Source organism: Oncorhynchus keta, chromosome 22 (assembly GCF_023373465.1).
Source record: "Oncorhynchus keta strain PuntledgeMale-10-30-2019 chromosome 22, Oket_V2, whole genome shotgun sequence".
NCBI classification, from domain to species: domain Eukaryota; kingdom Metazoa; phylum Chordata; class Actinopteri; order Salmoniformes; family Salmonidae; genus Oncorhynchus; species Oncorhynchus keta.
In genome coordinates this window covers 44,857,375-44,876,983 of record NC_068442.1, presented here as the reverse complement: position 1 = coordinate 44,876,983, position 19,609 = coordinate 44,857,375, and the positions used below count along the sequence as shown (strand labels likewise).

General features: G+C 42.5%; 1 protein-coding gene across 1 annotated transcript; it reads right to left on the bottom strand.

The window, feature by feature from the left end:
* Positions 1–3,773: 3,773 nt before the first annotated feature.
* On the bottom strand, positions 3,774–11,352 carry LOC118401556 (leucine-rich repeat-containing protein 15). Its single transcript, XM_035799175.2, has 2 exons — positions 11,097–11,352; positions 3,774–6,132 (listed from the first exon to the last, which is right to left on the bottom strand). The coding sequence occupies exon 2, from the start codon at positions 6,122–6,124 to the stop codon at positions 4,409–4,411; it is 1,716 nt and encodes a 571-aa protein (XP_035655068.1). The 5' UTR covers positions 6,125–6,132; positions 11,097–11,352; the 3' UTR covers positions 3,774–4,408.
* Positions 11,353–19,609: the final 8,257 nt, after the last annotated feature.

Genomic DNA, 19,609 nt, shown 5'->3' with positions numbered 1-19,609 from the left:
TTATTTTACCAGATAAGTTTGTATATTACTGATTTTTATTTTATTTTGCCCTTATTTTACCAGGAAGGTTTGCAGAAATTCACATCCTGTAGCTCTAACTCCAAAATGATTTGGGACACTGTAAAGTCCATGGAGAACAAGAGCACCTCGTCCCAGCTGCCCACTGCACTGAGGCTAGGTAACACGGTCACCACTGATAAATCCATGATAATCGAAAATGTCAATAAGCATTTCTCACCGGCCGGCCATGCCTTCCTCCTGGCTACTCCAACTCTGGCCAACAGCTCCACCTCCCCCGCAGCTATTCACCGAAGCCTCCCCAGCTTCTCCTTCTCCTTCCCTATATCCAGACAGCAGATGATCTGAAAGAGCTGCAAAACCTGGACCCGTACAAATCAGCTGGGCTAGACAATCTGGACCTTCTCTTTCTAAAACTATCTGCCACCATTGGTTGCAACCCATATTACCAGCCTGTTCAACCTCTCTTTCGTATCGTCCGAGATCCCTAAAGATTGGAAAGCTGCCATGCTCATCCCCCTCTTCAAAGGGGGTGACACCCTAGACCCAAATTGTTACAGACCTATATCCATCCTGCTCTGCCTCTCTAAAGTCTTCGAAAGCCAAGTTAATAAACAGATCACTGACCATTTCGAATCCCACTGTACCTTCTCCGCTGTGCAATCCGGCTTCCGAGCCGGTCACGGGTGCACCTCAGCCACGCTCAAGGTACTAAACGATATCATAACCGCCATCGATAAAAGACAGTAATATATGCCATTTAGCTGACGCTTTTATCCAAAGCGACTTACAGTCATGTGTGCATACATTAGTACAGTACTGTGCAGCCATCTTCATCGACCTGGCCAACGCTTTCGACTCTGTCAATCACTGTATTCTTATCAGCAGACTCAATAGCCTTGGTTTTTCTAATGACTGCCTCGCCTGGTTCACCAACTACTTTGCAGACAGATTTCAGTGTGTCAAATCGGAGGGCATGTTGTCCGGACCTCTGGCAGTCTCTATGGGGGTACCACAGGGTTCAATTCTCGGGCTGACTCTTTTCTCTGTATATATCAATGATGTCACTCTTGCTGCGGGCAATTCCCTGATCCACCTCTATGCAGACGACACTATTCTGTATACTTCTGGCCCTTCCTTGGACACTGTGCTAACTATCCTCCAAACGAGCTTCAATGCCATACAACACTCCTTCCGTGGCCTCCAACTGCTCTTAAACACCAGTAAAACCAAATGCATGCTTTTCAACCGTTCGCTGACCGTACACGCCCTCCCGACTAGCATCACCACCCTGGACGGTTCCGACCTAGAATATGTGGACAACTATAAATACCTAGATGTCTGGCTAGACTGTCAACTCTCCTTCCAGACTCATATTAAACATCTCCAATCAAAAATCTAATCTAGAATCGGCTTTCTATTTCGCAACAAAGCCTCCGTCACTCCCGCCGCCAAACATACCCTAGTAAAACTGACTATCCTACCGATCCTCGACTTCTGCGATGTCATCTACAAAATAGCTTCCAATACTCTACTCAGCAAACTGGATGCAATCTATCACAGTGCCATCCCTTTTGTTACCAAATCACCTTATACCACCCACCACTGCGACCTGTATGCTCTAGTCGGCTGGCCCTCGCTACATATTCGTCGCTAGACCCACTGGCTCCAGGTCATCTATAAGTCTATGCTAGGTAAAGCTCCGCCTTTCCAGTTCACTGGTCACGATAACAACACCCACCCGTAGCACACGTTCCATCAGGTATATCTCACTGATCATCCCCAAAGCCAACACCTCATTTGGCCCCCTTTCATTCCAGTTCTCTGCTGCCAGTGACTGGAACGAATTGCAAAAATCGCTGAAATTGGAGACTTTTATTTCCCTCACCAACTTTAAACATCAATTTTCTGAGCAGCTAACCGATCGCTGCAGCTGTACATAGTCCATCTGTAAATAGCCCACCCAATCTACCGACCTCATTCCCATACTGTTTTTATTTTATTTACTTTTCTGCTCTTTTGCACACCAGTATCTCTACTTGCACATCATCATCTGCTCATTTATGACTCCAGTGTTAATCTGCTAAATTATAAATATTCTCTCCTATGGCCTATTTATTGCCTACCTCCTCATGCCTTTTGCTCACACTGTATTTATTTTTTCTACTGTGTCATTGACTTGTTTATTGTGTTATTGGCTTGTTTATTGTTTACTCCATGTGTAACTCTGTGTTGTTGTCTGTCACACTGCTTTGCTTTATCTTGGCCAGGTGGCAGTTGCAAATGAGAACTTGTTCTCAACTAGCCTACCTGGTTACATAAAGGTGAAATAAATAAATAAATAAAAAAATATATATACATATTACTGGTATACCGGTATAATTATTACTATAATTAAGCATTAATAAACTCTCATTCGTTCACTGCCAGTGGGAGATACCAAAAACGTATTTGTATCTGTTGATACACACAAAGACAAATGTATACCAGATCTATACAGATCCCTGCTCTTGTGCGCCAAAGGAATTTGATTTGGGAGCCAAATTGAAGTTCACCCAGCTCCCAGCATGCTCAAGTTTCATGGATAACAGCTTTGAAGTGTGAAGTCGACAAAGTAGGAGATCTTCTTCTGTTTCAAGTTGTCAGTTTTAACTTAGCTAATAGCTATTTGTGGATAAGTATTTTTATTTGCTTGAAAGCACATTATTAGTTTTACTCCTAAATACACACAAATAACAACTTAGAGAGTTTAAGGTAACTTTTTTTTCTGTTCAACTACCTAGCTAGCTAGCTACATTTGGTCAGTCTGACTAGCTATTCAGCCAATACTCAGTTTTTCCTGATAAATATAGCTAATGTCTCGGTTAATATGTGTTTTCTAATCGTAATGTGTTTGTTTTCTAGGTACAGTAGCTGTGTGACAAATAACTAGCCTGCTATTTAGTCCTACTATTTTAGCCTAGTTAGCTAGTCAACTAACCTTGCTTTAGCCTCTGGATTTTATGGTTTGTGAAATTTTGTTGAGCATGACAGATCAAATATAACTTATTATGTGTCTACTAGATGGGAGTGTTTTATAGTCTACTCTAATGAAGTGTAAAACACATTGGTTGATTTGTGACCCACTGCAGTATACAGTTGAGATAAGGTTTACATTCCGCCGCTAAATACCATCAGCGAGCATTAGACACATGGAATGTACAAGGTTAAAGTCAGAATCTCGCCCACACACAACCAGTGGGTGCCAAGGTAATTGCAGAGCTCTTAATGTGAACCCCAGCCAACCTCATCATGAAACCTTGGCATAAACCCATCTGATCATGAATCTCTGTTGTAGCCTACTCAGAATGCAATCCAAATTTGATGTGTGTGTTGATTTCTCACTCCAATAGCCAGGACTCAGTTTTCTTGAAGAACAAGTGTTTGTGATGTGCAACTTGATTAAATACTGAAGAAGAGAAGTTGAATGCCCTCACATCAATTGAACACATTGCTGTTGTTAAAATGTAATTTTTAACACACTGTGCCACACAATGAACCCTTGTCTCTTAAGCATTTCAGAATATCACTAATATGTAGCATATTTATTAAATATAACAGTCAGTCATTTTACTTGATGTGTGTGTGTGAAGCATAACCATTTGCAATGAGATGAAACCAGCCTACAGTGCATTCAGAGAGCTACTTACGTAGACATTTTCTAAAAACCTGTTTTTGCTTTGTCATTCGAGGGTATTGTGTGTAGATTGACGAGAGAGAGAAAAAACAATTTAATCCATTTTAGAATAAGGCAGTAACGTAACAAAATGTGGAAAAAAGTGAAAGGGTCTGAATACTTTCTTAATACACTGTATATCTATTAATTAGTGCAATAAGTATTGATATACAAATTACACAATAACAAGCCTAATTTCAGTTAGTAAATCATAGAAAGAATGCTTTACTTGAAAATCAACAGGTATGTGATTAGATATATTTTGAACATTAGATTTGTTCAGTATGAAGTATTTGTCCAGTATTGGAAAGAAAAACATGCATGGCATTTTGTGCATACCATCCATGCCATTTTCATGTGATTATTGTTACAGTTTATATCTTATTTTTTTTGTGCAAAACATCAGACCACAGTAAGCTTGCTAAAGAGCTTCAAGAGGGACTTAGTAATCATATTATGGAATCCCAATCAGAGCCACTTATTCCATCAGAGTGCACTTTCCCAAAAGTCAGGGCCAAGCTCGTCTGTCCTTGGTCATGGGTTCTTAATAGAGACATGATGGGTTCCTGTGCTAACATGTTTGGGAAAAAACACATCAGAATGTTATTTGCTCTGGCATGTTCAGCATTATTGTACACTACACCTCCTATGTGGTGCTCAGGCCTCTGGGCCAGTCTAGATGACTGAGTTGTTTTTGTTCCTGCGGCCAAGATTGCGGCTGCCTCTCTTGTTCCTCCTCCAACAGACGCAGCAGACGATGAGACTGGTGATGACAGCGGTGCAGACTACCGCGGTGATAAGGATCTGCGTGTTCCTGGACACGCCCTCTCCGTTCCCCCGCCCACTACCGGTGTCCTCCCCCTGCTCCTGGGTGGGTGTGGCCTCTGCAGCAGGAGAGGGGGTGCTTGTCTTGGGAGGGGGGGTGTGGGGTTTCCTCCTCTTCTCTGTGGGGGCGATATCAGGGACGGCTGTCGTAGTATCCTGCATCAGCTCGTCGTTGGTCAGGTTGGCTATGCTGTAACCTCTCAGGGCAGAGGGCGTGAGGCACACCACAGCACTGAGGTTGGTCTTGGTGGGGTGCCGTGTAAGCCAGTCGCGCAATGGCACAATATCCTGGTCGCACCTCCAGGGGTTGTCAGCCAGCAACACCTCCTTGGCCACTGTTAGGGTGCTGAGGAACTCTGAGGGCAGATTGGGTAGGGAGTTGTTGTGGAGGACGAGCTGGCCAAGTTGGGTCTGGCCCTGGAGAAGCCCTGCGGGGAGGGAGCTGATGTAGTTGTGCTTGAGGGAGATGTTGACCAGCTTGGGCAGACCCTGGAAGGTCCCTTCCCGCAGGCTGGTGAGGAGGTTGGTGTGTAGGGACACTTCCCCCAGCTCGGCCAGTCCACTGAAGGCCCTGGGGGACACAGAGCTGATCTGGTTTCGGCTCAGCACCAGCAGAAGTAGCTGGGTCAGGTTGCTGAAGGTTTTGCCCTCCAGGCGTGTCAGCCGGTTGTCATACAGCCATAGCTCCTTCAGAGCCATGGGCCCAAAAACCCCTGGGGACAGACTCTGGAGCTCATTCTCATACAGGGAGATCTGGGCCAAGTTTGGGAGGTTGAGGAAAATCCCCTGTGGGAGGGAAGTCAGCCGGTTGCTGGAGAGATAAAGCTTCTGCAGGCTCTGCAGCTGGGAGAACAAGTTAGCGGAGAGATGAGTGATGTCGTTATCCTGCAGAGAAATCTCCTCCAGGCTCACCAGGTCATCCAACGCTCCGGCAGGGATCTCCCTGAGAGCGTTCCGGTTCAGACGCAGGGATTTGAGATTTCTCAGGCCCCTGAAGGTGTCCCTTGAAAGCTGACTGATGTTATTCCTGGCTAGGGAGAGATGCTGCAGCTCAGTGACAGAGCAAAAGGCCTCCTCAGGTACAGACATGATGAGGTTCTTGCTAATGTCCATGGTCCTAAGAGCAGTGAGGGAGTTGAGCCAGGCAGGGCGGAGCACCAGGAGCTTGTTGCCGCTCAGAGTCAGAGATTCCAGCTTCACCAGATTTAGAAACAGGGCCTCAGGCAGGTCATTCAGCTCAGTGCCGGTGAAGCCCAGGGCACCCAGGTTATGACTGAGGTCAAAGGTGCCAGGGAACACCTCTCTGATCCCAGTGTCTTTGACCACAAAGATGCCAAGGGCCTCAGCAAAAGTAGCCAAGTCATGGGGTTTGAGAGCGGTAATGTTGGTGTTGGAGATGTAGAAGGTGGTGGTAGAGTCAGGCACTGAGGACGGGAACTCTGTGATTGACCTGCCTTGGCAGAGGATTTTGCTGTCTCTGCACTGGCATCCATTTGGGCACACTCCAAGAACTCCACTGATGGAAAAGAGGAGGAGAAAGGGGTAGAGGTTGATTGACAGGTCCATTGATGCTCCTAGAAAAGAGGAAGAGGGGTTAGCTTTGTTTGATGCACACACAAACAAAATGTCAAGTTTATAAAGCAGTATGTGTTTGCACGTGACACTAAACAAAAAATCCACAAAGTAAAATAAGATGTAATAAATAAAATGAGTGAGGTGAAAAATGCTTCAAACAAATAAAGCTGCATCATAATTTCTTGAAATTGTGTTTTGTAAAATTGGTTTTATGTGGATATAAGACCATGGGAGGGTGCAGGCCAAAGAGACTAGCTTATTGTCTAGTACTGGAATCTTAAATATCTGTTGACTTAGGTGGCAATCGGCAGTTGCTATCTCCATTTTTTTGTACTTATTTATTAATGATACAATACATAACCAAAAGTATGTGGACACCCGCTCATCAAACATCTCATTCTAAAATGATGGGCGTTAATATGGGGTTGGTCCCCCCATTGCTGCTATAACAGCCTCCACTGTTCTGGAAAGGCTTTCCACTAGATGTTGGAACATTGCTGCAGGGACTTGCTTCCATTCAGCCACAAGACCATTAGTGAGGTCAGGCACTGATGTTGGGCGATTAGGCCTGGCTCGAAGTCAGCATTCCAATTCATCCAAAAGGCGTTCGATAGGGTTGAGGGCAGGGCTCTGTGCAGGCCAGTCAAGTTCTTCCACACCAATCTCGACAGACCATTTCTGTATGGACCTCACTTTGTGCACGGGGGAATTGTCCTGCTGGAAAGAAAGGGTCTTCTTTACTGGAGTGTTAAGACTTTACCTCACTGGAACTAAGGGGCCTAGCCCATTCCATGACAAACAGCCCCAGACCATTATTCCTCCTCCACCAAACTTTACAGTTGGCACAATGCATTGGGGTAGGCTGCGTTCTCCTGGCATCCACCAAACCCAGATTTGTCCATCGGACTAGCAGAAAGTGAAGCACGATTCATCACTCCAGAGAACGCGGTTCCACCTCTTCCAGAGTCCAATGGCGGTGAGCTTTACACCACTCCAACCAACGGTTTGCATTGCACATTGTGATCGTAGACTTGTGTGCTGCTGCTCGGCCATGGAAACCCATTTCATGAAACTCCTGAAGAACAGTTGTTGTGCTGACATTGCTTACAGAGGTAGTTTGGAACTCGTGAGTGTTGCAACCGAGGACAGGCAATTATTACGCGCTTCAGCACTCGGCGGTCCCGTTCTGTGAGCTTGTGTGGCCTACCACTTCCCGGCTGAGCTGTTGTTGCTCCTAGTCGTTTCCACTTCACAATTACAGCACTTACTGTTGACCAGGGAAGCTCCAGAAGGGCAGAAATTTGACTAATTAACTTGTTGAAAAGGTGACATCCTATGGCGGTGCCACATTGAAAGTCATTGAGCTCATCAGTAAGGCCATTCTACTGCCAATGTCTGTCTATCAAGATTGCATGGCTGTGTGCTCGATGTTATACACCTACAAGCGAAGGGTGCGTCTAAAATAGCCGAAACCACTGATGTGAAGTGTCCACATACCTTTGTATATGTATTGTATGTAACCATTGATTTTTGAAGAATATAACTTATAAATGCCTCATGAACGCTGTCACAAAATATAAGCTTGTTGTACTCCAATGTTTGTAAACAAAGTAAATGTAAACAAATAATAGCCTCAAAAAATGAATAAAACTATAATGTTGATATCATAGATGGTCAATCCTTGCGTCTGCCCATGAATTTGAGAGTGGTTACATTTCTCCAGCCCCACTCCTCAGCTTTTTATCGAAACAGAGGAGGGGATCCACTTTGTTATTGTTTCAACTGCTTAGTCTCCATTTAATAGTACTTCATCGTTGGACGGAATGGGACGGTTAACCTAATATGAGTATCACACCTTTCTATTCAAACGAGGGTAAACCAAAAGTACGACCATACATTCATAGTTTACAAGAAACTGTGTGTGATAGGCTACATAAGAATGGGATGTTTTGGTTTTCATGTTTCTCTATCTTTGAAAAAAGAGAATATGTAGTGTTGTTCTATGTGGTTGGTATTTAATATGAAGTTTTCAGCATATTTTTATTTTTTATTTTATTTTATTTTTTACATGTTTTACCATGTCACAGTCTGGCAGAACATTATTTTAGTGTTGTGATGCTGTCTTTTACATGGTCTGAAACGCCAAGTGTTTTCACAACACTATTTGGGTGTTTCAGAGTACTTCAATTCTATTTTGAAATACATTTGGTGTATCCAGTGGTGGACAAAGTACCCAATTGTCATACTTGAGTAGAAGTATAGATACCGTAATAGAAAGTTACTCAAGTAAAAGTGAGAGTCACCCTGTAAAATACTACTTGAGTAAAATTCTAAAAGTATTTGATTTGGTTTTAAATATACTTAAGTATGAAGGGTAAATGTAATTGTTAAAATATACTTAAGTATCAAAAGTAAAAGTATAAATCATTTTAAGTTTCTTATATTAAGCAAAGCAAACAGCATAATTTTCTTGTTTTAAAAATGTACAGATAGCCAGGGGCACACTCCAACACTCAGATATTATTTTCAAAAGATGCATTTGTGTTTAATGATTCCGCCAGACCATAGGCAGTAGAGATGACCGTGTATTCTCTTTATAAGTGCGTAAATGTCAAAATGTTCCTGTTCTGCTAAGCATTCAAAATGTAACGAGTACTTTGGGTTGTCAGGGAAAATGTGTGGTTCTATGTCTTTGTTGTAAATGTTTTGTGGCCAAACTGGTGGCAGTTGGTAAAAAAGACAATAGTTGGAAGAGTTCATTGAAAATAATGCCATTGTTGATTATATGTTCACTTTTCAGGCTGTTGTCTCTAAACCATATGGTCTATCCACTAGAAAATCATGGATAATATGGACACAGATATAAAAGAAAATGAATACTATGTATGAATACATTTTTTAAAAGTTATTCAAGTATAAATTAGCTAAATTACCATAAATTACCTGTTAATTACCAAAATTACAGAAGATTCCGGTAACTTTGATAAATCACCGGTAGCTTTGCAACCCTAGTTAGCAGACACTCATATGTAGAGCCACTCGAGTAAGTGCTTCAAATAAGGAAAATGAAACCACCTCAAATATCGTAAGGAAAAACGTCAAAAATAAGTGCACTACTAACATGTTATTAATTGAATGAAAAAAAGTTGCAAAGTACCAGTAAAAGAAGTGCAAAATTCAACATAAAATATAAAACATTTAAGTGTGGCTTAGTTCACCACCAAGTGCTGTAGTTGGAGGATGGCCACGCCAAAGCCATAGCAGACTGGTTGACTGCAGCTGTCTGGGGCTGTGGACTGTTTCAATTGTTTATAATGACAGAGGAGGCAGCTTTTACCAGCCACTGGGCACAGACGTGAATTCAACGTCGATTCCACGTTGATTCAACGTAATTTCTTTGCAATTACATTGAAACAACGTTGAAAATGGAAAAACAGGGGCGGATCCTTATTAAGATGTATTTCCAAGGCAGCGTGTTTGTCCTTCCATTGAACACAGACACAGAGGAATAGTTTTTATTCAGGCCATGTATTATTATTTTTAAATAAAGAATATAAAATCATTCCTGGTGTTTCCCCAGATGTTACCCATTTCAATACATTTTCAGTTCAGTTAGTATGTAGCCTATTTGCTTAGAGTTATAATAACATAGTTATAGTTTATTATCAAAATATCGGTGTCATATCATATGACTGGGACTAGATTTGGATAACTTTTGTCCTCATCAAAAACATAGCAACCTGTGTGGGTGTGCATGTAACATGCTGCTCCCCATGGGACATAATGACAACCACTGGAACTTGGTCCGTATTGACTATAGCAGTGGTATAATGACAGAATCGTTCCTTGACTTTATCTCTGACTCTTAGGCAGATGTTTCATCTGAAGAAACTGTAGTTGAACATTATCCTATCACAGTTCCCCTTTAAGTGTTGGGAGGAAAGACATGACAGACATGATTTAACAGCACCATTGGCCAGCAGAGGTCATTCTTAGGTTATGAATCGCAAAACAAGCACTATTTTGCCATTCGATAGTATGCCATAAATAAGGTAGAATCACTGCCGTATTGCAGTAACACACAGAATAATCTGAAAATGGTGTCTATTTTATATGCCTCTTCTGACTCCTCAGCAATATTCAATTCTTAAGGTCCCTATTTGAAAGAGCGCTGACATTTAAAACCACGACTCCTCTCTGATATAATCTGTCCCAGTTTCACCAAACCACAGTCTGGAGTGGGCTGGAACTTTCTACAGTATAAGGGCTAAAACATTTCCAGTTCACCATTAATTGCTGAGATCTTTTTTCCCCCGATTTCCTGGACTGAATTATCAGCCTGTCACAAAAGATCCGTCCAGCAAAAAAGGAGGGTATGTGTGGAAAGTTACACAGACTAACAATATCACAGAGGTAATAGAAAGTGACATGAATGATTTTTTAAATGGAAGTTCCTGAACAAAATCTCTTATGGGCTGAAAGTGGAGTTTCAGTTCTCTTCAAAAACAAATTTCTATTCAGATTCCCACATCATTTGCAAATAGTAAGACCCCAAAATAGTACCGTTTTTTAATTCAACTCGGCAAGTTTGTTATTTACAATGACGGCCTACCCCGGACAGCGCTGGGCCAATTGTGCGCCACCCTATGAGACTCCCAATCACGGCCGGATGTGATAAAGCCTGGATACGAAACTGGGACTGTAGTGACGCCTCTTGCTCTGAGATGCAGTGACTTAGATTACTGCGCCACTCGGGAGCTCATTTTAAGTTGGGTCACAGCCCAATGATTTATTGATGGTTACAGAAAACCACACTTAACAGTCGTCTACTTTATAATCACAATGATAGCTTTGGTTTTGCTTGGACAATAAAGTTTAGAAAACACTTGATGAGTATTAAGTGGTGTCCTGCTAACTATTGTAAAACAAGATGCTGTAGTCTACGTGGTAAAGAAGAGCTTACCTTGTACAGTACTTGGCAGAGGAGTGAACTGGGAAATGAGTTGGTGGGGGCCGTCTGTTATCTTTTATCCTCTCTCGTCACTATGCCTCTTCTCGTCAGACTGTCTGATATGATTTAAATAGAGATTCCAGTCTCGTCCAGAACCACACATCATCACATTGTTCTACTCTTCGTCATCAGGTCCATCATTCTCATCAATATTTCCTCCCTTGCAACGCCCTGTGCTCTTTCTCTCTCTCTCACACATTTTTGGGAAGTGTGGTGGAGGGGAAAGCCCCACCCTTTCTGTAAATGGGCTGGGTTTGTATTTGTGTGAGTGTGTGTTTGGGATTATTTGCATGATTGTGTGTTCCTTGGAGCGTGTTTGTGTGTCTACAAGTGTGGAATTGTTGCATGCGATATGAATGTATATGCATGTGTGTTAGACACTGACATTGAGCTTTCGATATGGGTTAGAGGGGCTGCCCAATTTACCGATGACCAAAAGCCTGATCATGTTCCCCACATAAGAGGGGCCAGCCCAGGGATTCTTCTCATGCGGCAGCGTAGCCTAGTGGTTAGAGCGTTGGACTAGTAACCGGAAGGTTGCGAGTTCAAACCCCCGAGCTGACAAGGTACAAATCTGTCGTTCTGTCCCCTGAACAGGCAGTTAACCCACTGTTCCCAGGCTGTCATTGAAAATATGTTCTTAACTGACTTGCCTGGTTAAATAAAGGTAAAATAAAAATAAAATGCATAGCTCAGAGGCGTACAGAAACACTAGCCTAGAGATCAATCCAAACAGATAACCACTGTAACTGGAATGACTTCAGAACAAAAATGTTATAGTCCTTGAGTGGCCCAGCCAAAGCCCAGAGATGAATCCCATTGAAAATCTGTGGAAAGACTTGAAGATTGCTGTTCACCAACGCTCCCCATCTAACCTAACAGAGCTTGAGGAAATCTGTAAGGAAGAGTGGGATAAAAATCCAGATGTGCACGCTGATACAGACAAAGCAAAGCAAAGCTTTACTCGCCGCCAAAGGTGTTTCTACAAAGTATTGACTCAGGGGTTTACTTTTTACTTATGTAAATGAGATGTTTCAGTATTTCATTCTCCATAAATTTGGAAAAATGTCTAAAAACATGTTTTCACTTTTTGTGTGTACTGTAGATGGTAAAAAAAAACATTCTGAAGGCACTGTAGAGAAAGGAGGGTTTATATTCACATATTATTGTCATTAACATTCCACTGACTGTTGCTGTAAAAGGGAAATCCATTTGTTTTACGACACAGACACAGAGCAAGGGCACGGATACCCCCACTTCCCCCTGAAACAAGATAGCAAGGGTGGAGTTAACATATATCTCAGAGGGTCCCAGCAGCACCCAAGACATTTAGCCTCGTTTACGAGACCAGCATTGTCAAAATACAGATGTAAATGATTACCACTAAGGAACTAACCCTTTCCAAATGCTTTGGGTGTTTTTTTCCGGTGCAGTTTAGGGTCGCAAAGGTACTGTTAATTTACTAAAATTACCGGAATCTTAAGTAATTTAGGTAATTAACAGCTAATCTATGGCAATCTGTGGTAATTTTGCTGATGTATTCTTCAATAACTTATCATATAAACTTTAGAATATATGTCTTATGTCTGTGTCCATATTGTCCATAAGTTTCTAGTGGATAAACCATGTGGTTCAAGAGAAAATAGCCTGATTAATGAAAAAACAGCACCTCGTCAACAATGGCATTATTTTCAATGAACTCTGCAACTCTTCCAACTATTGTCTTTTTCACAACTGCCACCAGTTTGGCCACAAAACATTTACAACAAAGACATAGAACCACACATTTTCCCTGACAACCCAAAGTACTCGTTACATTTTGAATGCTTAGCAGAACAGGAACATTTTGACATTTACGCACTTATAAAGAGATTATACGGTAATCGCTACTGCCTATGGTCTGGCGGACTCATTAAACACAAATGCATCTTTTGAAAATAATATCTGAGTGTTGGAGTGTGCCCCTGGCTATCCGTACATTTTTAAAACAAGAAAATTATGCTGTTTGCTTTGCTTAATATAAGGAATTTGAAGTGATTTATACTTTTACTTTTGATACTTAAGTATATTTTAGCAATTACATTTACCCTTCATACTTAAGTATATTTAAAACCAAATCAAATAATTTTAGAATTTTACTCAAGTAGTATTTTACAGGGTGACTCTCACTTTTACTTGAGTAACTTTCTATTACGGTATCTATACTTCTACTCAAGTATGACAATTGGGTACTTTGTCCACCACTGGATACACCGAATGTATTTCAAAATAGAATTGAAGTACTCTGAAACACCCAAATAGTGTTGTGAAAACACTTTTGGCGTTTCAGACCATGTAAAAGACAGCATCAGAACACTAAAATAATGTTCTGCCAGACTGTGTCTCTCATACAATCAAATAGTTTTTAATTGAAAATGGTTTATTAAATAAATATTGATTGATGATGATTTTCCCTCAATAATCTGATAAAACATTTTTTTAAAGACACAGAATTGAATACTTTTTATATATATATTTAACTTCCTTCCTCTTAGGGCAGGGGCACAATGTATGAATTTCTGGTTGGATCAGAATCGCTGTTATAATCGTTGACCAGTACGGAGAATTAAGTAAAACCACAAGTCCAAATTTCCATCTCCATACAAGGCTAAAGGGACAATTTTAGCTAGCTTACCACTGAAGGACAACAACACAACGACATGCAACAATTCAAGTTGTTTTTGTCAATGACTTATTACTCTCAATGTGATGTGATTGGAGTGAAGCCAAATCCCCTCCAAAAAATCTTTGGGTGTGCCAGGACCATTCACAATTGAGCTCACTTAGTTTAGCTCAACGCTGATTGATTATTATTTTATACTTGTTTTATCAAGGGAGGCCAAATGCTAGCTGGCTACCCTTGCATTCAATGCTAAGGGGGCAGCAACAATGCTATATTCTTTTTGACCAGAAATCAGCAGATACAGTGGGGAGAACAAGTATTTCTGAGTTCTTGAGTTCCACTGCCGATTTTGCAGGTTTTCCTACTTACAAAGCATGGAGAGGTCTGTAATTTTTATCATAGGTACACTTCAACTGTGAGAGACGGAATCTAAAACAAAAATCCAGAACATCACATTGTATGGTTTTTAAGTAATTAATTTGCATTTTATTGCATGACGTAAGTATTTGATACATCAGAAAATCTGAACTTAATATTTGGTACAGAAACCTTTGTTTTCAATTACAGAGATCATACGTTTACTGTAGTTCTTGAACAGGTTTGCACACACTGCAGCAGGGATTTTGGCCCACTCCTTCATACAGACCTTCTGCAGATCCTTCACGTTTCCGGGCTGTTGCTGGGCAATACGGACTTTCAGCTCCCTCCAAAGATTTTCTATTGGGTTCAGGTCTGGAGACTGGCTAGGCCACTCCAGGACCTTGAGATGCTTCTTACGGAGCCACTTCTTAGTTGCCCTGGCTGTGTGTTTCGGGTCGTTGTCATGCTGGAAGACCCAGCCACGACCCATCTTCAATGCTCTTACTGAGGGAAGGAGGTTATTGGCCAAGATCTCGCGATACATGGCCCCATCCATCCTCCCCTCAATACGGTGCAGTCGTCCTGTCCCCTTTGCAGAAAAGCATCCCCAAAGAATGATGTTTCCACCACCATGCTTCACGGTTGGGATGGTATTCTTGGGGTTGTACTCATCCTTCTTCTTCCTCCAAACACGGCGAGTGGAGTTTAGACCAAAAAGCTCTATTTTTGTCTCATCAGACCACATGACCTTCTCCCATTCTTCCTCTGGATCATCCAGATGGTCATTGGCAAACTTCAGACGGGCCTGGACATGTGCAGGCTTGAGCAGGGGGACCTTGCGTGCGCTGCAGGATTTTAATCCATGACAACGTAGTGTGTTACTAAGGGTTTTCTTTGAGACTGTGGTCCCAGCTCTCTTCAGGTCATTGACCAGGTCCTGCCGTGTAGTTCTGGGCTGATCCCTCACCTTCCTCATGATCATTGATACCCCACGAGGTGAGATCTTGCAGACGCAGATCATTTATTGAAAAAAATAAACATGTTGCTCGGGTCAATATTGTCATAGTTGGGCTCAAGCTCACCACCTCTGTATGACATCATTACAGTCTGTGTCATAATTCCTTCCTCCCCAAAATGATCTACACTGTGGATTGCGACAATCTCTTCTCCATCCTCCAACACCAGCATGCCCAACCGTCTGTAACTCCCTGACATTCGCCGAACCCTTCACCCACTGATGTATCGGCCCCCAATTTCCCCACAATATTTCCTCCAACACTCCTGCTTCGCTCCGTTAATGACGTTCCTCACTACTGCACATAGCTTTTTATTGTCCACCTCTGAACTCTCTATTGAATATGGTCTCATGTTTCTGTATGATACATTTCTAGCACAAAACTCAGCACCACCGTCCTTGTTCCACCAGGGCACACTGATCCATGCCTTAGAAGGTCTTTTCTGTGGGATAGTAAGATTATCCTTAAATATATCCACAAACCTCTTACATTTTGCCCATTACAGATTCAACGTCTTGCATTCCACGCAGCATCATAAACGTCAGTGCATATCATCCGGTTCCGACACATCCCCAACGCCGCAGTCCACCTGAGACCCACCTCTCCTCACTGCCTGTACTGTAAGTAGTAGTGAAAACACACTGCTGATTGATGCTTGATCCCTAACAATGTCTCTGCTTGCTTAATCACTGCATATTTCAGGCCAGATGACGTCTTCACCTGTTTTGCTACCCACAACACTTCCACCATAAGCCCAACAACTTATTTTTCTTCATCACGTACAAGTTCACTGGAATCACTGGTGATGGCGGAGGGGCCCTCCTTGGAACCTGCACTACCAGTGGCACTCTCACCCCCATTTGTCCAGCAGCGCCGCCCAATACTCGTTTCGCTGCCTCTGGCTAAGATTCTCTTTCCTCCACTCGAATCTTCAGTACCTGCTCAGCTCGAACATGGTCCTCACAGCCTCAAAAATGCTGCTACGTGGTTTCCCCACAATTACAATACACTGTCTCTCTTCCTGCACTCTCTGAGTACTCAAGATCACTTCCACATTACCCAGATCTTCTTGTCTGCCAGCACACCGCCGCCACATGCCCATGCCTTTGGCACTTATAGTACCGCAGTGGAGGCCACACATGTGACTTGACCGTGAAGTTCAGGAGTCCCAGGTTCGCTCTCTGTGGCAAGGTTTCTTCACCGACTGTAACTAACACAGCCGTGCTCTCGCTTCTCTTTCCATTTTTAGTCCCCTTGAACCGGAATGTGTCTATGATTCGAGCCCCTACCAGAATGTTCCTCAACTCATCCTCCGTTATATCCAGCGATACCCCATTAATGACTCCCTTGGTTCTTTGGTTCTGTCCTGGGACATAGCACTCCACTGCCTTTTCCCACAGTGTTTTCAGTTTCGAGGCTTTGGTCCATTGGACCACAGATTTGCAAAAGATTAACAGGATTTTCGCATGGAGGATGTCTCCAACCTCCTAGTGCAAGGCGTCTGATACTTTAAGTGGGTTAATGCTATCTCTCTCCGTAAACTTCACAATAACCTTCAACTCCCCCCCACTTTGTTCAATCTTCATAACCTTTCCACTCAAGCCACCTGGGTCACTGTTACTGCCACTCTCCTTCTCCCTCTCTTTCTGCTTTAGTAAACTCTTTCGATTAGCTACCTGATAACGATCTCTCTTCCCATCTTTCCCCCCTCCTAGCATGATGTTGGTGTAACCGACCGACCACTTCTCGCAGGGATACAGCCCCTTACGATGACAGTATCATGCACTGCAAATCTAGTCTCACTAACAAATACTGCTACTAAGCCCCAGCTAGCTCTCTCTGCCTCTCACCAAGGCCCATGGCAAACCACAGCAAACCAAATGGATAACATAATGTTAGTGGTGGTCCTTCTGTGGTCCTTAGTGGTGGTCCTTCTGTGGTCCTTGGGTGGTCCTTCTGTGGCTCAGTTGGTAGAGCATGGCGCTTGTAACGCCAGGGTAGTGGGTTCGATTCCCGGGACCACCCATACGTAGAATGTATGCACACATGACTGTAAGTCGCTTTGGATAAAAGCGTCAGCTAAATGGCATATATTATATTATTATTATATTATTAGTTAGATTGAATGAATCAACGTGTATTAAGATTTTTTTTAAATGCAATTGCGTTTAAAGTGTATGTGAAAGAGAATGTATTGTGTGATGTGCTACAAAGTCAGCTTTATAATTCAGAAGTCCTCCTGTAGCTAGCAAGCTAGCTAGCTAACTGCTAGCACTTACTCTACCTAGTTAGCTAGCTATGTTTCAAAGGGGGCACAGTGGGGCTGCTGGTGCCTCATATCTTGGCCCTGCGGGTGAATGAATGGTTCTAGCTAGCTAATGGTAATACTGTCAAATTACTGTCAAACAAATCACTTTGTTTGGACTGTGTAGAGCAAGGCTCTCCAACCCTGTTTCCGGAGTGCTACATGTTGAAATGACTTAGTGAATTCGCTACCTGACTAACTATTCATTTTTTTTATAATACAGCTGTCATTGTTACTGTAGCCTGCACATCTTCATGTTGTATAATACAGCTGTCATTGTTAATGTAGCCTGCACATCTTCATGTTGTATAATACAGCTGTCATTGTTACTGTAGCCTGCACATCTTCATGTTGTATAATACAGCTGTCATTGTTACTGTAGCCTGCACATCTTCATGTTGTATAATACAGCTGTCATTGTTACTGTAGCCTGCACATCTTCATGTTGTATAATACAGCTGTCATTGTTACTGTAGCCTGCACATCTTCATGTTGTATAATACAGCTGTCATTGTTAATGTAGCCTGCACATCTTCATGTTGTATAATACAGCTGTCATTGTTACTGTAGCCTGCACATCTTCATGTTGTATAATACAGCTGTCATTGTTACTGTAGCCTGCACATCTTCATGTTGTATAATACAGCTGTCATTGTTACTGTAGCCTGCACATCTTCATGTTGTATAATACAGCTGTCATTGTTACTGTAGCCTGCACATCTTCATGTTGTATAATACAGCTGTCATTGTTACTGTAGCCTGCACATCTTCATGTTGTATAATACAGCTGCCATTGTTACTGTAGCCTGCACATCTTCATTTTGTATAATACAGCTGTCATTGTTACTGTAGCCTGCACATCTTCATGTTGTATAATACAGCTGCCATTGTTACTGTAGCCTGCACATCTTCATTTTGTATAATACAGCTGTCATTGTTACTGTAGCCTGCACATCTTCATGTTGTATAATACAGCTGTCATTGTTACTGTAGCCTGCACATCTTCATGTTGTATAATACAGCTGTCATTGTTACTGTAGCCTGCACATCTTCATTTACCACTGTCACAAATCCTGTTTTGCCCCAGAGCAAATTGTCTCGTTGTCATTTGCCTATGATTCTTGAAGATCCTGAATGGTTTTGTGATACTGTCAACTCTGTGGTATTAAGCACATAACTATTTTATAACAAATTACTGTAACTTTTCTTAAGATGCCTATGTACACTCTAGAATGACATATGACGTGGTTATGATGCCCATCATTCCATTCAATGTAATAATGCGACACAGAGTTTGGTAAATTATATAACGCCCTGTTATAACACCTGGTCGGTAGACATTTACAGTATCCAGCATGTAATAACATTTGGCATAAGTTGTCATGCAGACTGTGTAATAACAGCTGTTATTAGCAGTTGACATTAGAACATATGACAAGAGGATGAATAGTCATCTATAACACCCATTATAACTAGTGTTATAACATCTTATGCGTTACTATTTCAAACTATGATGGCTTATGAAACATGTTATAATTAAGCAATAAGGCCTGATTAGGTGTGGTATATGGCGTTGCGTCGTGCCCAAGAACATCCCTTAGCTGTGGTATATGGCGTTGCGTCGTGCCCAAGAACAGTCCTTAGCTGTGGTATATGGCGTTGCGTCGTGCCCATTCCAGAACAGCCCTTAGCTGTGGTATATGGCGTTATAACGTCGTGCCCATTTACAGAACAGCCCTTAGCTGTGGTATATGGCGTTGCGTCGTGCCATTAGAACATAGAACAGCCCTTAGCTGTGGTATAACATCTTATGCGTTGCGTCAAACTATGTGCCCAAGAACAGCCCTTAGCTGTGGTATATGGCGTTGCGTCGTGCCCAAGAACAGCCCTTAGCTGTGGTATATGGCGTTGCGTCGTGCCCAAGAACAGCCCTTAGCTGTGGTATATGGCGTTGCGTCGTGCCCAAGAACAGCCCTTAGCTGTGGTATATGGCGTTGCGTCGTGCCCAAGAACAGCCCTTAGCTGTGGTATATGGCGTTGCGTCGTGCCCAAGAACAGCCCTTAGCTGTGGTATATGGCGTTGCGTCGTGCCCAAGAACAGCCCTTAGCTGTGGTATATTGG

What these genes read in the sequence shown, in the direction of transcription:
- LOC118401556 (XM_035799175.2), bottom strand. Translation starts at nt 6,124, where the DNA reads ATGGACCTGTCAATCAACCTCTACCCCTTTCTCCTCCTCTTTTCCATC.